Here is a 23,764-nt window from a genome sequence, read left to right as displayed (position 1 = left end):
GTAGCCCCACCGTATGTCAGGAAGCATCCATATAAATAAGGCACAATGCCTTTGTCTATTGTAAATGAAGGACACATGCACAATGAAATATCAACACAAGTCCAACAGTTGAATAAGTGGGAGAAGTGAAAACAGGAATAAACCAAGCTCTGTGGGACAAAAAATGACAAAATGATTAATCCTGACTCAGAAGATCAGAGATGCTTCACAACTATGGTGAACAAGGAACTTTCATATAACCAGAGTTGCCCCCAAAAAGCAATGTACAAGTACTAATAAGAAAGCATGTGTCTGAATATGAGCTCACCTATGACCCAGAAATGTATTCAATTAAAAAATTCCTTTTCCACCATGTCTTAGAGAAAATATGCCAAAGCTCTGCAGTCAGGTCCCTTTCATTTCTGAGCTTTCAAACCCAACCTAAAGAATCTGTTAAAATGCCAAAGACAACTGAAAAGTGTAACAACATGAAAGCCTATTGCACAAAATATTTATTTCTAATTTAGATTTCTGAATGGCATCTTAACATTAATTTAATATCAGCTAATTTTTTCCCTGAATCAACCAATAGTAAAAAGATATATAAGAAGAGAACAGTTTAGAAAGAATTGTGTTATCTTATTCAGAAATGGAGAGAGAGGAAAAAGGCTCCCTAGATGGTATCAATCCATCTGCCATTGAATGTGTCCTTGAGCAAAAATTAAATTTGAAGAGTCAAAGTCCTATACCTACTTAGGACTGGAAAGAGAGTGAGAACGTCTAAATACCACACGTTCCTACATGAACTGCATCAGCTAAATCTCAGAGAGCCATTAGACTAAATAATCTTAAAGACCACCGATTAGTGAATTTACAAGGAAGTCTAAATAGCCTATTCCTTTTAATTAGGGATTCTATTATTTTAATAACAATACTTTATACTTGCATAGGTCCTTTCATCTACAGAGCTCAAAAGGACTTTACAAGTGTGGTTTCATCATTATCCCCATTTCAGAGATTGGAAAATGGAGGTACTTAGTCACTTGTACAAACAAGAAGTTCTCAGCCAACTGTTCAAAAACTATTTGGTGCACAAGTTTTTCAAAAGCCCAAAGACACAGCTGCCAATTGTGTATTCTCATAAATGCCAACTGGCAGGTAAGATTTACAAGGTGAATGGCTAACGTCAAAGTCTCTTAAAATTCAACTCTTCCTGACAACTAAGTTCGTAACTTTTGTTTCAGTGTATCCCTACAGAGACTAGAGAAACTGTCTGTAGCGAATTTGAGAATTTAGGGCTTTTTCTTCTTTTTTAAAATCTCAGAGTTTTTGTTTGTTTCTATTTATTACGCTAAAATCCTTTCACCAGCTTCATGATTGTGGAAACCATGGAGTGTTTATTTTCCAATGAATTAACAAAATTCAGGGTCATCAATAGTCTGGTTGCCAGAAGCTAATCTACATCTCTTCCTTAAGACATTTTGGATGACCCAAGAGTGTCCTGGGGACTCCATTTGCAAAGGAATCATGAGGCTACCAGACAGGAGGGTCTTTGGGAGATTAAAGATCAGAAAATCATGGAAAGAAAGTGAGCCACAGCCTGGGATTGGGGTACAGGGGCAGTCACAGCCTTGACAATGGCTGCAGACGAAGACCATATGACTTGAGGAAGCCCTGCTTCCTTGGACTGGTCTTTGGATGTGTGATTTCCTTACAGCCTGGACTTACAGGACATACCGTATTTCTGGCCCAATGCATTCTTAGAGCAGGGGATCTCTTTTCATGTTTTGAAAGTAGATGTCTGTGATCCTAAGTTCCTATCACTTCTGGAGCAATATTTATAAATATTTCTTCAGCAAAGTGAAATAGCAATGGTTTCTTCTACCCTAGTGTTCTCTATTCTTTCTATCCCCGCCTTTAAAAAAAAAAAAAACTTGCTACCCAGGTCAAAAATATAAAGAAGATGGTGATAAGAAGAATCAACAATTAATCTGATTTCCCAAAATCTTCTGCCCCAGGATTCTATAAAATGGAGATTTCCTTCTTTTGAAAGTAGTGGCAATTTATCAATGATTGACATAGAAACAATTGTTCTAGAAGTACTTTTCGGTTTTGGACAAAGAAGTTGCTGTGTTATTGTGGTTTCCAACCCCACAGGTACACAGGTAATGTGAAACCACCTGTTCCACATTAAACTGAAGAACTATGAGAATTTATTAAAGAGACAATGTCAACAGAATCAAATTTTCCATATGCTATTAAAAACTGTCATCATTAATACCCAGGGCAAAACTAGGATGTAAGATTTCCTTTGCATCACAGAATTAAAAATATGACTACAAAATGATTATTTAGCCAGAATATTTAAAGAAATAAGTCTAATGTCATTCCTTCATCAACATCACAGGGCTTTGTATATTCCCTTAGTAAGACCTCTTCATGGCCTTGCGTAGCTCAATATGTATTCTCCTATGTTCCAGCATCATATGAGAACAGAAGTAAAAAAGATTTTCAAAAGGACAAAGTCTCATGCAGTCGGCCACCACTGAACAGCGTCCAAGGGCTCTGCTAAAGTTGCCGCTTATATTTTTTGTGTTTCAAATGCCTGGACAGCCTTTGAGAGTTCAGCCCTGCTGTGCATGGCTGCTGAAAGCCAAAGTGAAATGTGACTGAAGAGGATTTGAGCAGGCCCAGAAGAGCCGGAGGAACATGAAATGCACAGAGATTTCAAAGAAACAGGGAATAAGAGAGACCCGGGTCTACAGGAGGGACATTTTGTAAAGCCCGGTTCAAATTCAGATAAGAGTGAAAGAAAGCCATTGTTATCTAAGAACAACCCCCCATTTCCCAGCTCCTTGAGAAAGTTCTGTCTTGCCGCATCTCTCCAACTTTGGCAAAGTTACAGCCCAGTCATAGCTTTAACGAGAAAGGTGCATCCTGCTTGAGATCTGTTCAAACCATTAGAAATGCTGAGACCAGGACTGCAGAACACCTGCCTTCAAGTCCTGCCTTCCAAATGCCTAGCCTCACCCGCCCTCTCTTCAACAAGTGCAAACCCATTTCAGGGGGGGCACCAAATCCATCTTGAAAGGACTTGCTCTGGATTTCAAAGCTGCCTCTCAAGCTCTTTAACTTCCCCTTCCAACAAACAAGCCTATGTACGTTGGCATGCATTCATATAACCAGGCTTGGCCCATGTAATATTTATTTAGTTTTCGTAACTAGATGCACTACAGGATGCGAGGAATGTACCCAAGAGCAGCCTCCCTGACTATGCTTCTTACCAACACCCAGTAGTCTCATCTCCTCCTCAGAAGGGGCTCCTTTCCCACAGGGCCCTCCCCATCTAGCATGCAGTGTGGGCTGGGTCTGCCCACGGGGCCTCACCTGTGCACTTGCAGGTCCGGTTGAAGAATTTTCTTGGCCACTGCTCACGGTCATCCTGGTTTCGCAGGATGTAAGGACCACTCCAGGGCCTGGTGTCGGCTTGCACCTCTGTGCACTGACCCCGGCCTTCCTGAGAGCCGCAGACATTGGCCAGGTCCACACCCAGCGGTGGGCAGCACTCCTTGTTCAGCAGGCTGTCCACCGTCATGCAGACGCGAGGGAACTGAGCCCAGGCTCCAGGCAGGATCCCGCAGCCCAGGCAGCTGAACAGAACCCCCCAGCAAAGGGGGCTCATGGCTTTGTTATTGGGAGATCTCTCTCTCTCTCTCTCTCTTTCCACCCCTTGTCTCTCTCCTGCCTTTCTCCTTGTCTTCCACTCTTGAGCTCTTGAATATTCCCTCAGTTCTTTCTTTCCAACTATATATTTTTTTGCATTCTGTCCCTCTCCTCTTAAAAAATTACCAACAAAAATCACAGAACCTACACGTGTGCACGTATGTGCATGCACATGCACACACTCTTTTATGGGATTCAAACAACTAACACAAAGTTAATTTCATTAGAAGCGCCTCTAACAACCAAATTTAATGAGGGTAGCACTTCTCAGCATCTTCCCCCGTTAAATCAGGCTTTGTCTAATTGAGTTAATTTACAGAGCACCCAGTCACACTACTTAGGCTGGTATTTCTAAACCTCCTCCTTTCCTCCCCAGCTCTTGACTTTAATTGCCTTGAACTCAGTTCAAAAGCCAAACGCCGTGCTGCCTTTATTCTGCCTGGCTTGCCAAGCCACGGGGCCCTGTGGGGTTTGTGTAAGGGCTGGGAGAAGCCTTCATTAGGGGGATTAGTATTAGAGAAATCCTCATCGTTAGCACATGACCCAAAGTGCACAATGAAGGAGATAAAGTTTCTGGCTTTGTTTCAGGAGGGCAAAAACATCTTCATTTGGGCTCATGTGCTCCAGCCAAACTTGTGACCTCAGACATCCCGCAGAGTCAATAGATGCAGTGAGCTCTTAGTCAAAGGCCCTTTACAGACAAGCTCACGTTGCTAACGACAATGCACTCATGACTGTTCACTGACGTGTGTGCGAGGAAGACAACCACATGAGGTCATACTGCTTCAAAAATAAAGAAACATTTATTTAGGACTGGTGTACAAGGAATTGCTTTGTTCCACGATTAGGGATCCTCTTTCCTCCAAATAATAACTTACTCTTCTCCTATTCAACACATTGATGCAGTAGATTCTTTTCTTAATAATTACACAAAGTAGCATGCCACCAGAAATTCACAATTGTCATTATCTGATTGAATGGGAGGCAGAGGGACAATTTGCATGCAAACATTTTGATTTATATTAAAGTTCAGCATTATCAAGCTTCAGTCTAGAGAGTAATGCTTCCCCAGTGCTTCTGGGGGCAGCAAGGGAAGTGCCACCTGTCAGAGTATCCATTTATTCTTTCACAGTGGAAACAGGACTGTCTTAGTGCCTGTTTCATGGCGGAAACAGAACTTAGTGCCATAAGCATGTGAAACTGCTTCAGCCAGTTTCCAAGAATATACCTGGACATAAAGACACACACATATTTTTATGTTTCAAAGAAAATTCCTAAGGTAAAAAAAATCATATATGTATTCCCACCCCATTACTTCTGTGCTATCCCCATGATAGTAAGTTGTTGTGACTAATCAAACAGCAGTTCTTATGTCTAACTCCACACCAATACCGGCCTGTACCCCAGCTCCATTTAATCAGAATCACAGAGAGTGCTCCAGACATCAGCATTTGTTATAAAATCTCTAGACAGGCTAGGTGAGGTGGCTCTCACCTGTAATCCTAGCACTCTGGGAGGCCGAGGCAGGAGGATTGCTTGAGGTCAGGAGATGGAGACCAGCCTGAATAACAGCAAGACCTCATCTCTCCCAAAAATAGAAAAAATTATCCAGGCATGGTGGTGTGCAGCTGTTGTCCCAGCTACTCAGGAGGCTGAGGCAGGAGGATTGCTTGAGCCCAGGAGTTTGAGGTGAGATTGCTGTGAGCTAGACTGACACCATGGCACTCTAACCTGCGGAACAGAGCAAGACTCTGGCTCAAAAATAAAGAACAGTAAGATCAGAAATTAAGGGTCAGCACTGGGAAACTCTCATAGCAGTTTGACATTGGCACAACATTCAAGCACATGATCCTTCTTCTCATTCAAGAGGGTAGAGGCCAGTTGAGGAGGTGCCAAACTTGCATGGCGATGACCATGTGGCACAGACTAAAAACTAGTCATGTGCACATGGATCGCATGTTGGTCTGGGGCTGAAAATTTTTATAAAAATCTTTTACCATAGATATCATAAGATCCTCCATGGTCTGTCCCTAGCCCCCCTCCCTTTCTTTTGTTCAGCAGTGACAGAACACAACAATCCTCTGTTTCTCAAATGTTCCCCCTTCATTTCCACCTTGGCCTTTGTCCTGCTGTTCCCTCTGCCTGGAATGTTCTTGCTCAGAATCTTCCCCTCCTGAGAGAGGACTTCCCTGACATTGTAACATGTCTACACCTGGCCACCTGCTCTCTACCACACCGCATTATTTTATTTTCTTCATAGCACTTACCACTTTTTAAAATCATCCTACTTACTGGTTTACTTACTGAAAGTCTGTCTCAACTTGAGCATAAGTTCCAGGAGAGCAACAAGCTTAACAGCGCTGTGTTTTCCCGGCGCTTGGAACAAGGCTTGGCAAGTAGAGGTTACTTGGCAATAGTTGAGGAATAAATATCCTTAATTCTAATTTTTGTGTTCATCGGAAGAGCATCATTATTATAGTGATTGGCTTTATGCAAATTTAATGCTATGAATTTAAATATGTAAAATAAATTTAGACTAAGAAATATCACTGTTACACTGGGAGTTCCATGTAGGATTTAGTTAAACTGCTAGAAATGTTTGGAAGACACCGGCCCCAGCCCACACTGCACCCCTGACCCCACGTCACCAGCACCCACAAACTCCTTCCCCAATATTTCTGACAAGATATCACCAGTGTCTGCTTAAACCTCTCTAGTGAGGAGGTTCTCACTAGAGGGAAAATTCTTCCTTTTTAACAAGTATTTAATATTAAGTATAATTTAAATGTAAATTTAAATACATATGCTTTTTAATAAAAATTTCATCCACCAATACTTCCATCAAAACCCCTTCATAATCCCTTCAGGCCCCCCTAGAATAGGTACAGTCCATTTTCTGTGGACATTTCTCCCTTTCTTCTCTCTCTTTTTTTTTTTCAGTCTAAATATCTTCAGTTCCTTCTAATTTTCCTCCGTAGGACTTAGTTTTAAATACCCCCATCAGCCTGGTCTCTCTTTTTCTGCACAACCCAGTTTTCTATCTGACCTTTTAATGCATGCTTCCCATAGCTTCATTCATTATTCCTGGTATGATCTAAGCAAAGATGACTGGGGAAAAACTTGCCTTGTGAGCTGTGCTTGACAGTTACAATACTCCATCAATTTTGTATCCATCGGCTGTCTAAGTCACGCTGCAGTTAAGAGCTCAAAATCTCACTGGCTTATGAAAGAAATGTTTATTGCTTGCACACGCTCTGTGTCCACCACACGTATCTACACCACTGTGCTCACGACAGGAGTCAGGGTGAAGGGGCATCTTTGTTTTGTAGCAGGAAGAGGACAGATGGGCCACTGCTTGGAAGTGGTTCACCTCACTCCCTCTGCTCACAGTCCGTGGGCAAAAGCAAGTCCACGGCCTCCCAGACAGCTGCTCTCAAAGACAGGGGCTCTGTAAGGAGGGCCTCTTTAGGGAGAGTCAGGAAATATTTCAATTCTGCTGCATTTAAAATCAACTTAAGCCTTTTTTTTTTTTTTTTTTTTTTGAGGGGTAAGGAGGAGAGAGGGGAGGAGAGGGTAAGGGAAGGGAGGAGGAGAGGATGGAAGGATGGAGGGAAAAAAAGCGTCCAGCTTAAGTGTTTATGTCATTTCCATATGGCTTTCCCATGGCTGCTCTAAAGTCAGATGCCACTTCTGCCCCCATCCCCTCTTCTGTTCTTAAGGAATCGCTTTTGGGGCTCTGTATTAGTTTGCTAGGGCTGCCATAACAAAATACTGTAGACTGGATGACTTAAACAACAGAAATTTACTTTCTCACAGTTCTGGAGGCTGAAAGTCCAAGGTCCAGGTGTGGGCGGGGTTGGATTCTTCTGAGGTCACCCTCCCTGGCTTGCAGGGGGGCCAGCCTCTCACTGCCTCCTCACAGGGTCTGTTCTCCGTGCACCTGTGCACCTGATGTCTTCTTGTGTGTCCAAATTTCCTCTTCCTACAAGGACAACAGTCAGGTAGGGTTAGGGCCTACCCTAACAGCCTCATTTTGGCTTAATCACCTCTTTAAAGGCCCTATCTCCAAATACAGTCACATTCTGGGATGCTGGGGGTTAGGACTTCCACATTTGAATTTGGGGGGCATAGTTCAGCTCATAACAGGGCATAAATGCAGGAGTTTACTTTTGCCTCTATTAAATGTTGTCATATTAAATTGATGTGCCAAACAGTGTGATTTCTCGTTCCTGCCTTTGTCTTAACCACACATTTGGTTGGCCTGCCTTTACTGTCTTCATAACCCTAGTAATTGATGAAAATGATGGAGTCAAAGCCCATGGGAGGACCCTGGGGCACACCACTCAAACAAAGGTCTCTCACTCTGAGGGATGGAGGCACAGGATGGACTTCAGGGGGGTCACTGAACATCCTGAAATTGTATGGGAAATTTAGTATGGGTCTTTCTCTATGACGAAGATTCATAGCTTTTGTTAGCTTCTCAAATGCATCTGTGATCTTGCCCTTGAAACTTCAGCACAGGTACAATCTAGGAGAGATCTTAGATACGCTGGGCACCATTGGTGCTTCCAAAGGGTGTCATGGCCATTAGCACCAGTCTGCTTGTCCACAGGAGAGGAACTTACGCAGTTTACTGCCTTTCTCCTGGAATGGCAGAGCTCCAGAGCTCTCCTGTACTTACCTGGGCTTAGAAGAAAAGGCTTAAATATTTAATGGAAAAGGCTTAAATGAGGCTGCAACCCTATAGGCACAAATATAGCATCTGGCACATAGTAAGCAATTTAAAAACATTTGTTGAATAAACGAACCTTCATCTGTAGTGTCCTCCCCAAATTCAAAGTCATTCCTGATAAAAGCAAGTCACTCTTTTTCTCACAGAAACACCTAGTTTGAGGTCCCACACCTTGAAAGTGAGCAGAGAAAACAAAATGAGCCGGAGAATAATAATACTAATCATTGATAGGTGAGAAAGGGCAAAGACTATTGATGATTTGACCAAGACCAGAATTGCTAAGAAGTGATTGAATGATTTTTGAAAAGATAAAGAAATTTACTTTGGATTTTGAAGACTAGAACTGCAAGTTATGTATATGTTGTGATTTGCTCAGTGTCATTGGGTTTTGTGGTCCTTTTTAGTTTCTATGTGTTACTTGAGTCCTCGTTTTTCTTTTTTATTAATATTTCAGAATATCATGGGGGTACAAACATTTTGGTTACATACAATGCCTTTGCCTCGCCCAGGCCAGGGCCACAAGCATGCCCTGCCCCCATACAGTGCGCTCCATCTCCATTAGTTGTGAGTTTACCCACCCCCACCCCCCCCACACCTGACCGGCACCCAGTGAATATTACAACCATGTGAGCACCTTAGTGTTGATCAGTTAGTAGCAATTTGATGGTGAGTACATGTAATGCTTGTTTTCCATTCTTGTGGTACCTCAATTCGAAGGAGGGGCTCAAGCTCCATCCAGGATAATATGGGCTGGGCATGGTGGCTCACGCCTATAATCCTAGCATTCTGGGAGGCCAAGGTGGGAGGATTGCTTGAGCTCAGGAGTTCAAGACCAGCCTGAGCAAGAACAAGACCTTGTCTCTAGTAAAAATAGAAAAATTAGCTTGGTGTTGTGGTACGTGCTCGTAGTCCCAGCTACTTTACTCAGGAGGCTGAGGCAGGAGGATCACTTGAGCCCAGGAGTTTGAGGTCGCAGTGAGCTACAACGGTGCCACTACACTCTACCTGGGGCGACAGAGCAAGACTCTGTCTCAACAAAAGAAAAAAAAAAAGGTAACAAAGCAGCCTAATGTGTTAAATCACTGCTGGGCTCCAGGCACTAGGTTGGGGGTTGGTACGTAATGTTTCTAGTTATTTATTCACAAGTTATTATCCCAATTTTACAGAAGAGGAAACAGAGGCTGCCAGACCTCGGGTAACAAACCCTGCCAACAGAGCTGTGTTTTCCAGACTCTAAAGTCATGTTCTTTTCACTACGCTGAGTTGCCAAACTTACCACCTTCTCCGGGGGAGTCACCACAGGGCCTCCCACTGAGGTGCTGCTGGCAACTTACATTTTTTATGCCCTCCTCTTGGCCAGGTAACTGTGCTCAGCTTGCTTCCCTTGCCTTTTGTTAGCTCGTGTACATTACAAGGAACCGCTGCTTGAAATTTCAGTATTTCTAATTTAAATGAATTATTTTAATATTGCTACCCTACATGGAAGCCCTAAGCAGATCAGAATAGAATTAAGAAATCCTCATTCTGATAGAGGAGACTGATTGAAGTTGAGAATAAGGGTTGGGCTCCTTCTAGCCCTGCATTAAACTAAATTACCTTTTGGTGTCAAGCCATCGGCCAACATTAAGGCATATGATGAGAAAACATCATGTGAAAGTTGTAAGGTATTTTTTATAGCATCGAATACATCTCACAGTGTGATTTTTATGAAGATCCAAGGAGAGATTTCTTTCAGGGCTCAGTGTCCAGGAAAGCTGTGTTTCCTCACAGCAAGCAGCTTGTCCTGGACTTTGAGACCATATGAATCTTAGGGTGGCGTTTCTTTCTCTCAGTTAGGAAGCTTAGAGCTAAATTTGCAGGCTCCACATCAAGCAACCGATTCATGCAGTATCTAGTTTGATATTTTTCTTCCCTTATGTTTCTGGGTTCTGGGATTCTTATTTTATCCTTTTGCAAATTTATGTATTTGTCTAGCTTGTCGCAAATCCTTTGAGAAATGAGGCAAATACACACACACACACACACACACACACACACACACACACACACACACAAGCACACATATATTTCTGTGTATGTGCAAAGGTAATAAACGCCCAGCCAAGCTGTTTGCAAGACAAGGCTTAGGGAAGAATTCAAGAAGACTCCCCAATGAGTTGGCATAAGCTAAGAAGACCTCAGATCATAAGCAGGACTGTAATTAACCATTGCCTTATTTACAAAAGTGAAAGTCTTTGTTGGAAACTGAATGGGAGAATCCAGGAAGAGGTATCTCGTGGGTGTATTGAGACCAATGCGAGCCATCACATCAAGGACTATTACACAGAATGTCCTGAAACCCAGTAAAGAGAGGCTACTGTGTATCACAGAGCTAAATAACCTGAGATTAGATTATTAGAGAGCAATTCCATTTCACCCTCTCCTTTTACAGTTGAGGCAAGACTCCGAATGAAAAGAGATGTTCTGTAGCGTCTGCCTTCCTTATGTTCAAAGGAGGAAGAAGTGGCTCAAAGCCTGGGGAGCAATTGAAGAGGATGGTGAATATTTTAGAGCCATGGCTAAGATTAATGCGGAGAAAACATGTGTGTCTTTCTTCTGCTTGTCATTGAGTTGCCTCCTCTTTTCTCTCATGCCTCTGTATGTGAAAATCCTCCCCGTTTTTTAGCCACCTGCCTGACTGCTCCATCTGATCATTTTTTTAATCCATTCTCTGCTGCCACATCATGGGGAAGAGAGATTATTTTTCTTTCCTGTGTCCACATTGTTTCCTAAATGCTGGGCATCTGTCCTGATAAGGGTTTTGCTTTCTACTACATCTAAGAGCTTTTCTTTTCTTGGTGGTGTGAATTGTTCTTCAGAGGAATTAAGGGTTAGGGATGGACTGTGTGGTTTCCATCATTTCAATTGAGTGCATTTTTTCCCCTCTGGCATGCATTTTTGATAGTCTATCCTTAAGGCTCTGTTTATGCATCAAACACACTTTCTAATTTCAGATTTTGCATCACTCATCTTTGTATTCATCTCAGTTCTTTGTTATGCACACTGTGCACTCTAATTCTTATCATTTTGTTTTATATCCTTCATCCTGGTACATGAGTATTCAATTCGAATTTTTTTATGTGTACCCCTACAATTTAATGACCGACTTGGGTAAGTAATAGATCTATTCCTCCTTCAAAATACAGATCTGCAGAAGGAAGAGAATCAATCCTGCCCACTTCTGATCAAAACGAGGGAATACCACCTATATATACATTTGTAAGAGGTTGTACAGGCAGAAAATGTACACTTTTCTAGACAAATTTAGTACTAACAGATCTACCAGGGTTTATAATTGTGCAATAAGGACTGTTCTGAGTCTAGAAAGATCGCCAAAATATATTGTCAAGGGAAAAACATATTACATAACTATGAACTCACTATGTTTATGCTAACATTTATGTGTGAAGGGCTGGGAGTGGGGGGTGTGTCTGTGTCGGTTGTTTATCTGTGCCTATCTGCCTATCTGTGTGTGTAAACATACAGAATATACATAAGAAACTAGTTGCATGCCGCTCCTTGGAAGGAGGCCTAAAGGGCTGGGGAACAGAAGAGGAAAGGAGACTTATTTTCATTCTACACTTTTGTACATGTTGAATTTTGAACCACACACATAGAGTACTTATTCAAAAAACTCATTAATAAAAAGTTTCAAGTTGAAAAAAATTGTAAATAATATATACTTGTGGGGATGACATTATGAAAATAGAAGAATTTCCTGGAAGTAGTAAAAAGAGCATACCCCAATCAAAATCCCAGAAAGTTACTTACGGATTCTAAAGTTTATATGGAGAGGCAAAGGACTTACTAGTTCTATGACCTTGGACAAGATGGTTATCCTCTCTCAGCCTGTTTCCTCATCTGTAAACCCAGGATAATAATGTCTACTTAATAAAGTTTAATTGTAAGGATTAAATACGGCACCATATATAAATTGCCTAGAAGAACCTGGCACACAGTAGGTACTCAGCAAAGAGTGACTGTAATTATCATTATTTGCATAAAATAATTCATTAAAGCTACCATCAGCTTCAAATTTCTGCATTGGCAAACCATTGGTCTGATTCATTACGTCATTGTTCGGAAAACCATTATCTTCTTAATCAATAGCCCATATGGCCTCTATTTCAACCAGGAAGTAGGGAAAATCCCACTAGAATCCTGAGAAATCCTCCCCAATGAGAAAATCTTGATTCTAGGAATTATCAGTTAATATATACACACACACATACATATTCATACATATATACACATCTAATCCTAGAATCTAGTTATAAGCATTTTTGATAGTATTTTTTTCTTCTGGAAATGAAATCAGTATTTCTAACTCCAACATATAGAGGATATTCTTGCCCATAATGTAATATTACTTGTCCAGAAATGAAGTTAACCGTTCTTTCTTAGATTCTGCTTAATTAATCAAATGACGAGATGCTGTTTGTAGGTATGCTATTCTGTTAGCCTGGGAACTACAAATCTCCACCATTAATTATAATAAATGTATGTGAGAACAGAGCTTGAATAAGCCACGGAAACTGTGGACAAACCAGATATGAGACCTCTCTTATTAACTTCAGGAGCTGCCAAAAATAAATTCTATCACTAAAAATAAGAAAAAAAATCTTCTTCAAAAAATCCTTGACTTGAATCTGATGGTTTTACACCAAGCTCATTATTTTATAACTGCTGTCAAAAAGCATCTACCCATGTTGTCTGTCTGACATTCTCTTTGAAAATGGCTCTTCTCATTTAATCTCATCTGCACTAATTAAGTTATTTTCAATGGACCAAGTACACACACACGTACACAAATATACACAAAGACCCCCCGGAAGCCCCTCTAAATTTTCATTTGATTTTATAAGCAACAGAAAAGACATGTTCTTACAAATCATGGCAGACAGCTCCCTACTAAATGTAAATTTTGCTGTTATGAATTTTTATTTCTAAAAAGCGTTCCTGTGTAAGAAGAAAAACAAACTGAAAAATAGTACAAAATAACAAGATAATTTCCTAGAGGTTTTAATTTACCTTCAATTATGAAAGAAACTGATAATAATGGAATATTTTTACATCTGGATGAGAAGTTAAAGATCATTTAGACCAATACTCTCAGTTGAGGAAACCAAGCCTCCCCCAGAGCCTAGAGTAACTTACTCAAGACCACAGAGCTAGTGAGTAACACGGCCTCAGTCTCATGACTCCTAGCCCAGTGCTCTGTCCTCACAGTAGGCGACCAGGCATGAGTAAAATAGGAGATATCTCTCTCCTGATATGGACACTTGTTTTTCTTTCTCTCATCTTCGTCTCAAGCATCTCATGTCTAAAATTCACATATAACTCATCTTTCTGCCAACTCAACTTAACTGTTGAGACAGATAGAAAGTGCTCCATAATATTTATTAAAAGAACTTAGGAATGAGACCAGGGAAGCAGTGTGCCTTTAAGGATAAACTCTTCAACTGAAATATCCAGTTATTCTCTTAAATTACTTGCCCCTTCATCCCTGACACAGGAGTCCAGCGAGCCCCTTTGCTTCCTTCTGAGTTGAAGGTGGGTTGGCATCTTTCCGGGAAAACTTTCCCTCTCTCCCCCTCGTAGGTTTTCCCCCTGGGCTGAGCTTGTTAGAGTCTCCTGGTGTGACAGCTCCTCTTGCAGGAGACGTGGACACTTCCTTGTCCTCCAGCTGTGCCTGGGGACGGCACTCACTGCCTGCTGCCCGTCAAGGGCCCTTTGACACCTTGCATTGCTGAATGATCTCCTTCGGGAATATTCCTTCCATCAGTCTTCCTCACACCCCTACAAACATATTTAATGTTCATAAGTTAAGTTCTTCTGTTCACAGAGTTCCCATAATTTGATTAGAAACTGTTCCTTCGTATTTACATACTTACCACAATTGAGAAAATGATCCAGATTTAAGGTGATTGCCATATAACCCTTTAAAGCAACATTTAAATATTTTAAGGTCCCCTGGTAAGAGAGGTCTCATATCCCTCAACTAGTAAACATGCTTTGAAAGAGGAGACGACCTCCCTTAATAAGAGAGGGAGGTCTCCCTTAATAAGAGAGGTCTCATATTCCTTAATGAGAGAGGGAGGTCTTTATTAAAGTGCTAAAAAAGGGAAAGTTACCTGCTACATGAGAAGGATGAGGAGGAGCAGAAGCTCTCTTTTCTTCATTTTTCTATGTATTAAAATCTGTGAAGTCTCACCACTGGGCAAAATTGGGTAAAGGGTACACAGGATCTGCCTTGTTTCTTACAAGTGCATGTGAATCTACGATTATCATAATGTAAAAAGTTAACTTTTAAAAATCTCTCAAATAACAGAATCAACAAGCATATTGGTATGACTGCAGTCCTCACTGCATGGAAGCACTTACAAGCCCTTCCTGGTTCTTGCAGTTCTCCGATGGAAGCACCGACAGAATCAGGCAGAACGATATTTGTCACTGGAATGTGTTCCTCATCTTTGAAAACCAAGAGCAATTTCTCCTCTTTCAGGGCCTGCTTCCTAGTTGAAGTCTTAAGCACCCCCCTGACTGACCCTTTCAAATCAATAAATTGACCCAGATAACTGTTCAGCTATAGAAGGATCTTCCCAAGGAAAGAGGATTACAGTGTTGTTTATCTTTCTATCCGACATCTAACACAGTGCCTAGCACCAGTAACTGAATAATGAAAGTTTGTTGGAGGAATATGTAAATGAATGAATGAATACATGAGTATTAAGCAATGATGACAGTTATCTTAGGGTCTAAATTAGTTGGAAATGGGAACTTATTCCAAATAACTTCTTCCAAATCAAAAGCCCAAAATTTAGGTTTAATATAAAATTATTTTTTATGATTTCTGATAACAAGAGACACATTCATCTCAGAAAATCTGAAAAACACAGAGGGGTACAGAGAAGAAAATTTAAATCACTCATAATCTCACCATCAAGAAATCATTCTAATTAATCTTTGAATGTTTATAATTTCATTCCTTCATTAGTTTTTTTAAATCAAATTAGAATGATAGAACACACATTTTCATAATCTACTTCTACCCCCGTCCATTTAATTATATACTGAAGTGCTTTCTTCATAATTTGCAGTTGTCATTTGCAGTTGTCATTTGCAGTTGTCAAAGTACAGGACAAAGGAAGTCTGAAACCCTCACTCCATCAAAACAACCATGGCAGTCGAATCAAAACATGGCAGTCATAGAGAAGGGCAGTGTCCAAGGGATTTATTGTGCTTGGAAGGTTCATTGTATCAGATTGTGAAAATGCTCCATGTTTGTACTCAAGAGAATAGAGACTCTTTGCAACATGACTCTGAAGAAAAGAACACTTTTGGCTATTTTCACAACTAATATGCTTCATGAGGGGGTATTTGATATTAGGGCAAATTTCTGATTCCATATTATTAGTTAGCTTCCTGAAACTTGCCAGCTTCTCAAAGTTTAGACTCCTAAAGTACCCAGGGGAAGCGTATGCTGAGTGGAAGGAGCCAGACAAAAACAGCATACACAATATGATTCCATGTGTATAAAATTCTGAAAAAAAGCAAACTGATCTCAAGCGACAGAAAGCAAATGAGTATTTGCCCAGGGACAGGGTGGAAGGTAGGGCTGTGAGGAAGGGATCACCAAGGGGTACGAGGAATATGATAGATACATTCACTATCTTGATTGTGGCCATGGTTGCACTGGTGTGTATTTACATGAAAAGTCATCAAATTGTAGACTTGATATGTGTGCAGTTTATTGTATGACAGTTACACCTCAACAAAGCGGTGGAGAAATTGCACAAAATTACATGGAAGGACCTAGATGGATATTGCTAAGTGAAAGAAGCCAGGCTGAAAAGGCTACTTACAGTGTGATGTCAACTATATGATATTCTGGAAAAGGCAAAACTATGGAGACACTAAAAAGATCCATGGTTGCCAGGGGCTTGGGGAGAGGAAGGGAAAGATGAACAGGTGGAGCACAGGGGATTTGTAAGGCAGTGAAACGATTCTATATGACACCTGAATGGTGAATGCTTGTCATTATACATTTGTCAAAACCCACAGAATGTACAATACAAAGAATGAACCCTAATGTATACTATGGGACTAAGTTAACAATAATGGATCAATAACAGAGGAAATTGGTGGGGGAGTGAGAGGGTATATGGGAACTCTTTCTACTTTTTGCTCAATTTTTCTGTAAGCCTAAAACTGTCCTAAAAAACAAGGTCTATTAATTTAAAAAAAAAATTGTAAAGATTCCCAAGGCTATAAAATTAGGAGATTCCACCTAGAAGTTTGAATCTCATGCTCATCCTGAAAGACCAGAAGCTCTAGGAACCCTGTGTTCAGCCCACTTGTGACTCCGCAAGTTCTCACGCCTGCTGCTTCTCACCATCCTCCCCCCCACCACACCCCAATCCACCTGGATCTGCAGGTCTCACAGTTGTTAACACCTGCCCCCTGGGGTTGGCCTCCCCGATCCTGACTCCCAGCCAGGTCCCAGGAAACAGCTTCCCAAAGGTCTGCTTTGATTTCTTTGTCACTTATTCCCTGATCTCCATCCTTCAATCATTTCATTTGGGCTCTTTAAGTGTATTTCAGGAGCAATCAGGCTCACTCATTCCCTGAGACTACTTTCCCCTCTGTCTTTGGAGATTTCCCAGGTAGGGTCTTACTCAAGAATGCCTGATTGATACTATTTGCTGATCTCCCCTTTCTATTCTCAGCTTTATCTCATTCCTCCTGTGTACCTACTCTCCCTCTTGCAGTGAAACCATCCTCACAGGGGTGACAAAAATTGCATGGCAGCTGCTGGACAGAAAGGTACTTATAATTAAGCATGAATCTGGCTGCACTTTGGCCCACTCCCTTGTTGCTGGTTCCTAACCTGGATACCATTTGCACCCCCATCTCTCCTATAGATAGGATCTCTGACCTTAGAATCATAAATCTTTTGTTTAAGAATTGCTTGAGATGTTTTTCAGATCCTGAATTCCAGCAGAACAGCTGATGCCAACCAGTTTGAAGACACCTCCCCCCCAGAGGAACCTAATCAGCATAAGAATGCAGTTTTTACATCTCCCCATCCCATGACTTCACCCTGCGCTCTTCCACCAATCAGTGATCCCCACAGCTCAGCCCCCTGCTTGTCCAAATCCTTTAAAATCCCTAGCCCCAAACTCCTGGGGAGATGGATTTGAGGTTTCCTCTTGTCTCCTCACTCAGAGGACCTATGATTAAACCTCTCTCTCTACCTCAACTCCATGTCTCTGCATCTGGCAACAAACCTGTAATGATCACAGTGGCAAAATTAGGAAAAAAATGTGTAGAATTTTGTTTACCCCTTTGTCATCTGGTCTCCTGTGGGTCTCCCCTAGCACTAACATAAAATTTACCCCATTATGAAGAAATGATTAATTTTATGATAGAAAGTTTTTAAAATGTTAAAGAGCCCAAAGAAGGAAGTAATTCATCATTATTCCTTTATTTATAGTTAGCCACGGCTTACATGTTGATGTTTATATTTTTAATCTTTTTTCTGTGCCTGTATATAATTTTAAACAAAATTGTGATCACTTTACATTCTGTATTACAATTTTTTCCATTTAACAATATATTATGCACATTTTTCTCATATGATTTTGAAGGACTACATAACTTATTGTGTAATAAATAATTATGATATCATCATAATTGATTTCCCTTTTCTTGGGCTTGTAGTACTGTTTATAGTTTTTCACCTATATTAATAATTCTGGAACAAGCATCCTTGTCAATTAATCTTTGCCCTCATCTCTGATCATTTCCATAGGTTAAATTCCAAGAAGTAGAATTGTTTGTTAAACTACATCTTTATTTTTAGTGCTTTTGTTACATGTTCCCAAATTGCTCTCCAGAAAGATTGCACCCACTTGCACTCCCAAAAGTAGAGTCCTCAAGAAATAATTTCATCTTTAAGCCAAAATTTAAAAAAAAAACCATTCTGCATATCATCAGGGTTTAAATTTCAGTAGGTGTGAGAGTACTTGTCAAAATGTAAGACGAAAATATTCAAAGAGAAAATAAGAATATAACATGAGACCTTTATGGAAGATGTCATGACACTAACATTACAATATTTCTGTTCAAATGTTAATTGTTACCCTCTCTGTAACTGTATTAATCACTTCACAATTGTAGAAGGCCTAGTATTTCAAAGGGAAAAGGAGGCAGAGTTTAACTGTACAAGCCTTTTTGGAGTAATAAGAAGTTTAACATGATCACTTCATATTTCAATTATGAGGACTTTCTTTTAAATCTGGTTATAAATAATTTAATATGGTACCTCCTCAGAATTCAAGCAGAGATTACTCTGCAGGGCTATTGACTCTGCCTGTTACGTCTGTTGCATAAAAGAAAGTCTAGATGGCAGGCTCTTCCCACAAAGGAATAATACACCCGCCCGCCTCTGGTCGTTGCCCATTGCACTTCCATCTGCCTTTCTCTACCCTATTCATTCTGTCATCAACATTCATTTATCTTCAATGATATGCTGATGTTACCCAGCCCTATCTTCTGACCTCTTTCTGAACCCTCTAACGTGCAATCTAGATTAATCAACTCAGAACTCAAGAGGTACATTCTATACTAGTTGGTTTTGGAATGGATTCTGACATGTTATCAACATTTCTGCTCATCTCAGGGACCTCACAATGGCATGTACAGATCTTGTTGATCTTCTTTAAGTATGGACTGATGGCAAAGGACATAATTTGGATGTGCTAAGCCATATAAACATGAGATGTGAAGGAGAGAAAGTATTTATGTATGGTATATTTTACACTGGATACATTGAACATCTCTTTTTAAAACTGCTAAAGCACTAAAACTGAGACATTGTGTGAAATCTGGTTGACATTCTTCTTTTTTTTTTTTTTTGAGACAGGGTCACTCTCTGTCACCCCAGTTAGAGTGCAATGGTGTCATCATAGCTCACAGCAACCTCAAACTACTCCTGGGCTCAAGGGATCCTCCTGCCTCAGACTTCTGAGTAGCTGGAACTATAGGTGCCCGCCAGCACATCTGGCTCATTTTTCTACTTTTTGTAGAGACAGGGTCTCGCTCTTGTTCAGGCTGGTCTTGAACTCCTGGCCTCAAGAAATCCTCCCACCTTGGCCTCCCAAAGTGCTATGATTACAGGCATGACCCACCATGCCTGGCCAACATTCAGTTATTAATATAGGACCAAAGTTATCCTGCTACTTACTATTGCCCAGAGATTTCCCAAGGTCACCAGTTCAATGCAATGACTGGTTCTATATAGGCCAAAACCATCCCGGGTTGGTTTCCTGTCAATCCCAGATCATCCTGCCCCAAAGACTCCAGAGCAGCCAGACAGGCTCATGCCAGGCTAATGCCAAAACTCTCATGCCAAATGTTGGGTAACTATTTACAAAAACATGGGTGGACCAGTTAGAGCTAGTTCCCCAAGTTTTACAAATTAAATCCCAAGCCTTGTGAAAAGGATTCATACTTGCAAAGGTGGTAGAAGATTCCCTGGGAAAGATCGACCAGAACCCAAAGAAATCACCCAAAACCAAAATAATCCTAAGAATAGAGTCAAATAGAGTTTTACATTACCCATGTTTACCTATTGTTAGCCTCATTTATTTCTCAATATTCTTCTAATAAAATGCTTCTTGGATAATTTTCTCCACAAGATAGTCCTCTTCTACCTTGGTAATTGTTTTAAAAAAATTTTTAAGAAAACCCAGCAGACATCATGTGACTAAAGCTACAGCATTGCAGCTGTGGGATATCAACACAACCTCAACTGATCAGCCAGGAGAAAGGTAAAGAATGTCTAGTCTCTTCTTTCTTAGGGTTCAGCAGAGCATCATCCTGTATCTTGATTGCACCTTGGCTTTCTTCCTGGTTGTTCACTCATTTATTCATTCAACTAACACAGAGAATCTGCTGTGTGCCAGATGCTGTATTAGTTCTGATGACAGAGAAAAACAGACAAACAATGCAAAAGTGATATGGCAAGTAGATGCTAAGTAGAGGCACTTACAATTGCTATGCAAGCCCCAAGAACAGGCACGAACCTCCCTGTGTTTTGCTATTCTCCCCATGATGTCTCTGCCTCCTATTTGTTTAGCTGGAAATAGACAGTCAAAAGTGAATACTAAATCAGGTTAGTTCAGGGGAAAATACTTATTTCCCCCTATTGCAAGCAGACATCTTAAACTAAATTTAGATAAATTTAAAATGAAAGCATCATTTAGAAAGATCTTTATTTTGTCTTTCCTTGCTCAGTCCACTGAATTCCTCGAACTATACCCATATGAACTGCAATGTGTTCTTCTGCAAAAAACTTAAGGACTTGGTAGCTTTTAAAGTATGTCTTGGCTGAGTGCAGTGGCTCACACCTGTAATCCCAGCACTTTGGGAGGCCAAGGTGGAGGATGGCTTGAGGCCAGGAGTTCAAGACCAGCCTGAGCAAGAGCGAGACCCCGTCTCTATGAAAAATAGAAAAATTAGCCAGGTGTGGTGGCATGTCCCTGTAGTCCCAACTACTAGGGAGGCTGAGGCAGGTGGATTGCTGGAGCTTAGAAGTTAGAGTTTCCAGTGAACTATGATCATGCCATTGCACTGTAGCCTGGGTGACAGAGCAAGACCATGTCTCAAAAAAAAAAAAAAAAGAAAAGTAGGTCTTGTGGGATATTTCTAAGACTATCAGATAATATACTGTATTTAGATGGACAATATTCCAGTCTTGTGAAACATCAAATTCTCTAAGTCTTTGATACACAACATGCTTCTCTTTTGCTGCAATACACTTTTCCCCCATGTATTAAGTCATTTTGTTTCTATGGACAACTTGTTTTCTAGAGCAAGTTGGGGTGGTACTTTTAGTCTTTGAGTTTACGATACTGGGATTATTCATTCTTCTTTCCACAGTGGGAAAAAAAGCAATTGTTAAGATATCCCAGTAAAATGTTTAACCCCTCGGACCAAGGACCACTTTCTACGTGTTTGCTTCCTTGAGTTGGGTGAGATTGTACAGTGGCTTCCCCCATAGCACCGTAAAGTAAATGCAGCTTCCTTCAGACAATACCCACTCCTTTCCACAGCCCGCTCCTACATTCCACGTGATCACAGGTGAGCCTCAGAAGCAGATGTGCACGTCATGGGGGTGGAAAAGGTCACCACGGAAACCCACAGTAGCAGGTGGCAGCACACTTCTAGATAGCAGGACTTCAGAGCCAAGTGTATTAGACAGCTTCCGTGGGCTCTAGGAAGCCTGGTCTAGGGGGCTGTGAATACATCTGGGGTCTTGGAGGGCCACGAGGGATGCACATCTTAGCACCCCTCGCCATCCTCACCCAAATCCTGGGCCTCTGTAGAAGCCCACAAAGAACACGTTGAGAATAGAACCTGTTTGTGTCTCATTAATGTCCTTCAGTCTGGTCTCTGGGAAACCCGCTGCGATGGTTAATTTTGTGTGTCAACTTGACTGGGTGCCCAGACATTCGGTTAAACATTATCCTGGGTATTTCTGTGAGGGTGGTTTTTGGAGGAGATTAACATGTAAATCGCTGGACTCTGAGTAAAGCAGATTGTCCTGCATAATGTGGGTTGACCTCATCCAACAGTTGAAGGCCTGACTAGAACAGAGGCTGACCTCCACCGAGCTAGAGGCAGTTCTGCCAGCAGCCTGCTTTCAGACCTGAACTGCGGCTCTTCCCTGGGCCTCCAGCCCGCTGGCCCGCTCTGCAGCCTCCATGACCAAGAGAGCCAATTCCTTAAAATAAATCTCTGTCTCTCTCTCTATATATGTAACAAGGTACATGTGTGTGTGAGTGTGTGTGTATGTGTGTATATTTGTATACACCCTACTGGTTCTGTTTCCCTGGAGAACCTTGACTAATATACCTGCTCTGTGCTTTTCAGTGGAGGATATTCTCAAATTAAAAGAAGAAGGCTACCTTTTGGAGGCTTAAAGAAGAGCCACTGTCCTCAGGAAGCAAATTCAGAATCAAGGACAAAGTAAGAATCACAGGTCTCCTTTCCCCCAGGAAGGAAATAATCTTGGAAGGATCAGACCCCTAAAGTTGGCATATCAAGGGCTACATGCAGATAAAATACGCGAGGAGCCCCACTGGACTAAGTGCCCTGCTTAACCCATCAGTGAGGGAAAGCAGGTCAACCAAGGAAAGCAAGTCCCTCCCATGATGGGAGGGACTTTGCAGATTTTTCTATTCAATCCACAGTTAAAATTGTCAAAGAAATAGAAACAAATCAGAACTGAGCAGGAAACCTTTCGCAGCTGCTATGGACTGAATGTTTGTGTCCCCGTTACTGTCTCAAATTCATGTTGAAGTCCTGATCCAATAGGGTGGTATTAGGAAGCGGGTCCTTTAGCAGATGATTAGGTCAAGAGGCTGGAGCCCTCATGAGTGGGATTAGTACCCTTATAAGAAGAGGCCAGAGAGCTAGCTCTCCTTCTGCCATACGAGGATACAGCAAGAAGATGACCCTCTGACATTCCCTAGCTGTGTCTACTGTAAAGGCCTAGAAAGAATGATAAATGCAGTATCAGTGATCTATCCTAGCTGTGGTCTCTAAATACAATTTCCCACCAAAAGGAAACTGGGCTGCTCAGGAAAATGGCTAATTAGCTTGGGCAGGAAACGATTATGACAAGCCCAGAACACCTTGTCATATTAGAAGGCAAGGAAGCTATAAAAACTACTGGGTCATGACAACAAAATGCAGAGAAGCCAATTGGAAGGGGCTCCCAGGGACCAAATATGGGTCAATTCAAACATTGGCACGAATGAGTTAAAACATGTTAAAACCAAGAGTTTATAATGATGCTAAATAAACAAAAATTATTGACCACCTTTGGAGAATGCTAGGGAACCAACTTATTTTCCTGGGGGGGGGGGGGGAAGATGGCCCTCTGTAAACCAGGAAGAAAGCCTTTACCAGGAACCTGCCCTGCTGGCACCCTGATCTCAACTTCCAGCCTCCAGACAGAGGTGTGAGAAATCGGTATTTGTTGTTTAAGCCACTCAGTCTATGGTCATTTGTTAAAGCAGCCTGAACTATGACAGGAGCTGAGCATTCACTCTCCTGAATAAAATTTAGTGTAAGCATTTAGCATAAAGAAAACTGAAAGCATAAAGAAGCAGTAAAAGGAGCAAGGGAGTATATATATTTTTTCCCTCTGAAGCACCAAACACTGGCTGTTGATGGCAGTACACAGAGAGAGTAATGTTGTCTGCAGGATGTCCAAAAGCC

At 41.3% G+C, this 23,764-nt stretch overlaps 1 protein-coding gene across 1 annotated transcript in view; it reads right to left on the bottom strand.

Moving 5' to 3' along the window:
* The window catches only part of DCT (dopachrome tautomerase), a 29,481-nt gene extending 25,820 nt beyond the window's left edge, over window positions 1–3,661 (bottom strand). The window contains exon 1 of the mRNA XM_045566729.1: window positions 3,367–3,661. Coding sequence (XP_045422685.1) covers window positions 3,367–3,661 — 295 coding nt within the window. The remainder of the gene's footprint in view (window positions 1–3,366) is intronic.
* Between the last annotated feature and the right edge of the window lie 20,103 nt (window positions 3,662–23,764).

The sequence above is a fragment of the Lemur catta genome, chromosome 13 (genome assembly GCF_020740605.2).
Source record: "Lemur catta isolate mLemCat1 chromosome 13, mLemCat1.pri, whole genome shotgun sequence".
Lineage (NCBI taxonomy): Eukaryota > Metazoa > Chordata > Mammalia > Primates > Lemuridae > Lemur > Lemur catta.
Note: the sequence above shows the minus strand (reverse complement) of the source record. Positions and strands in the feature narration are given on the sequence as shown.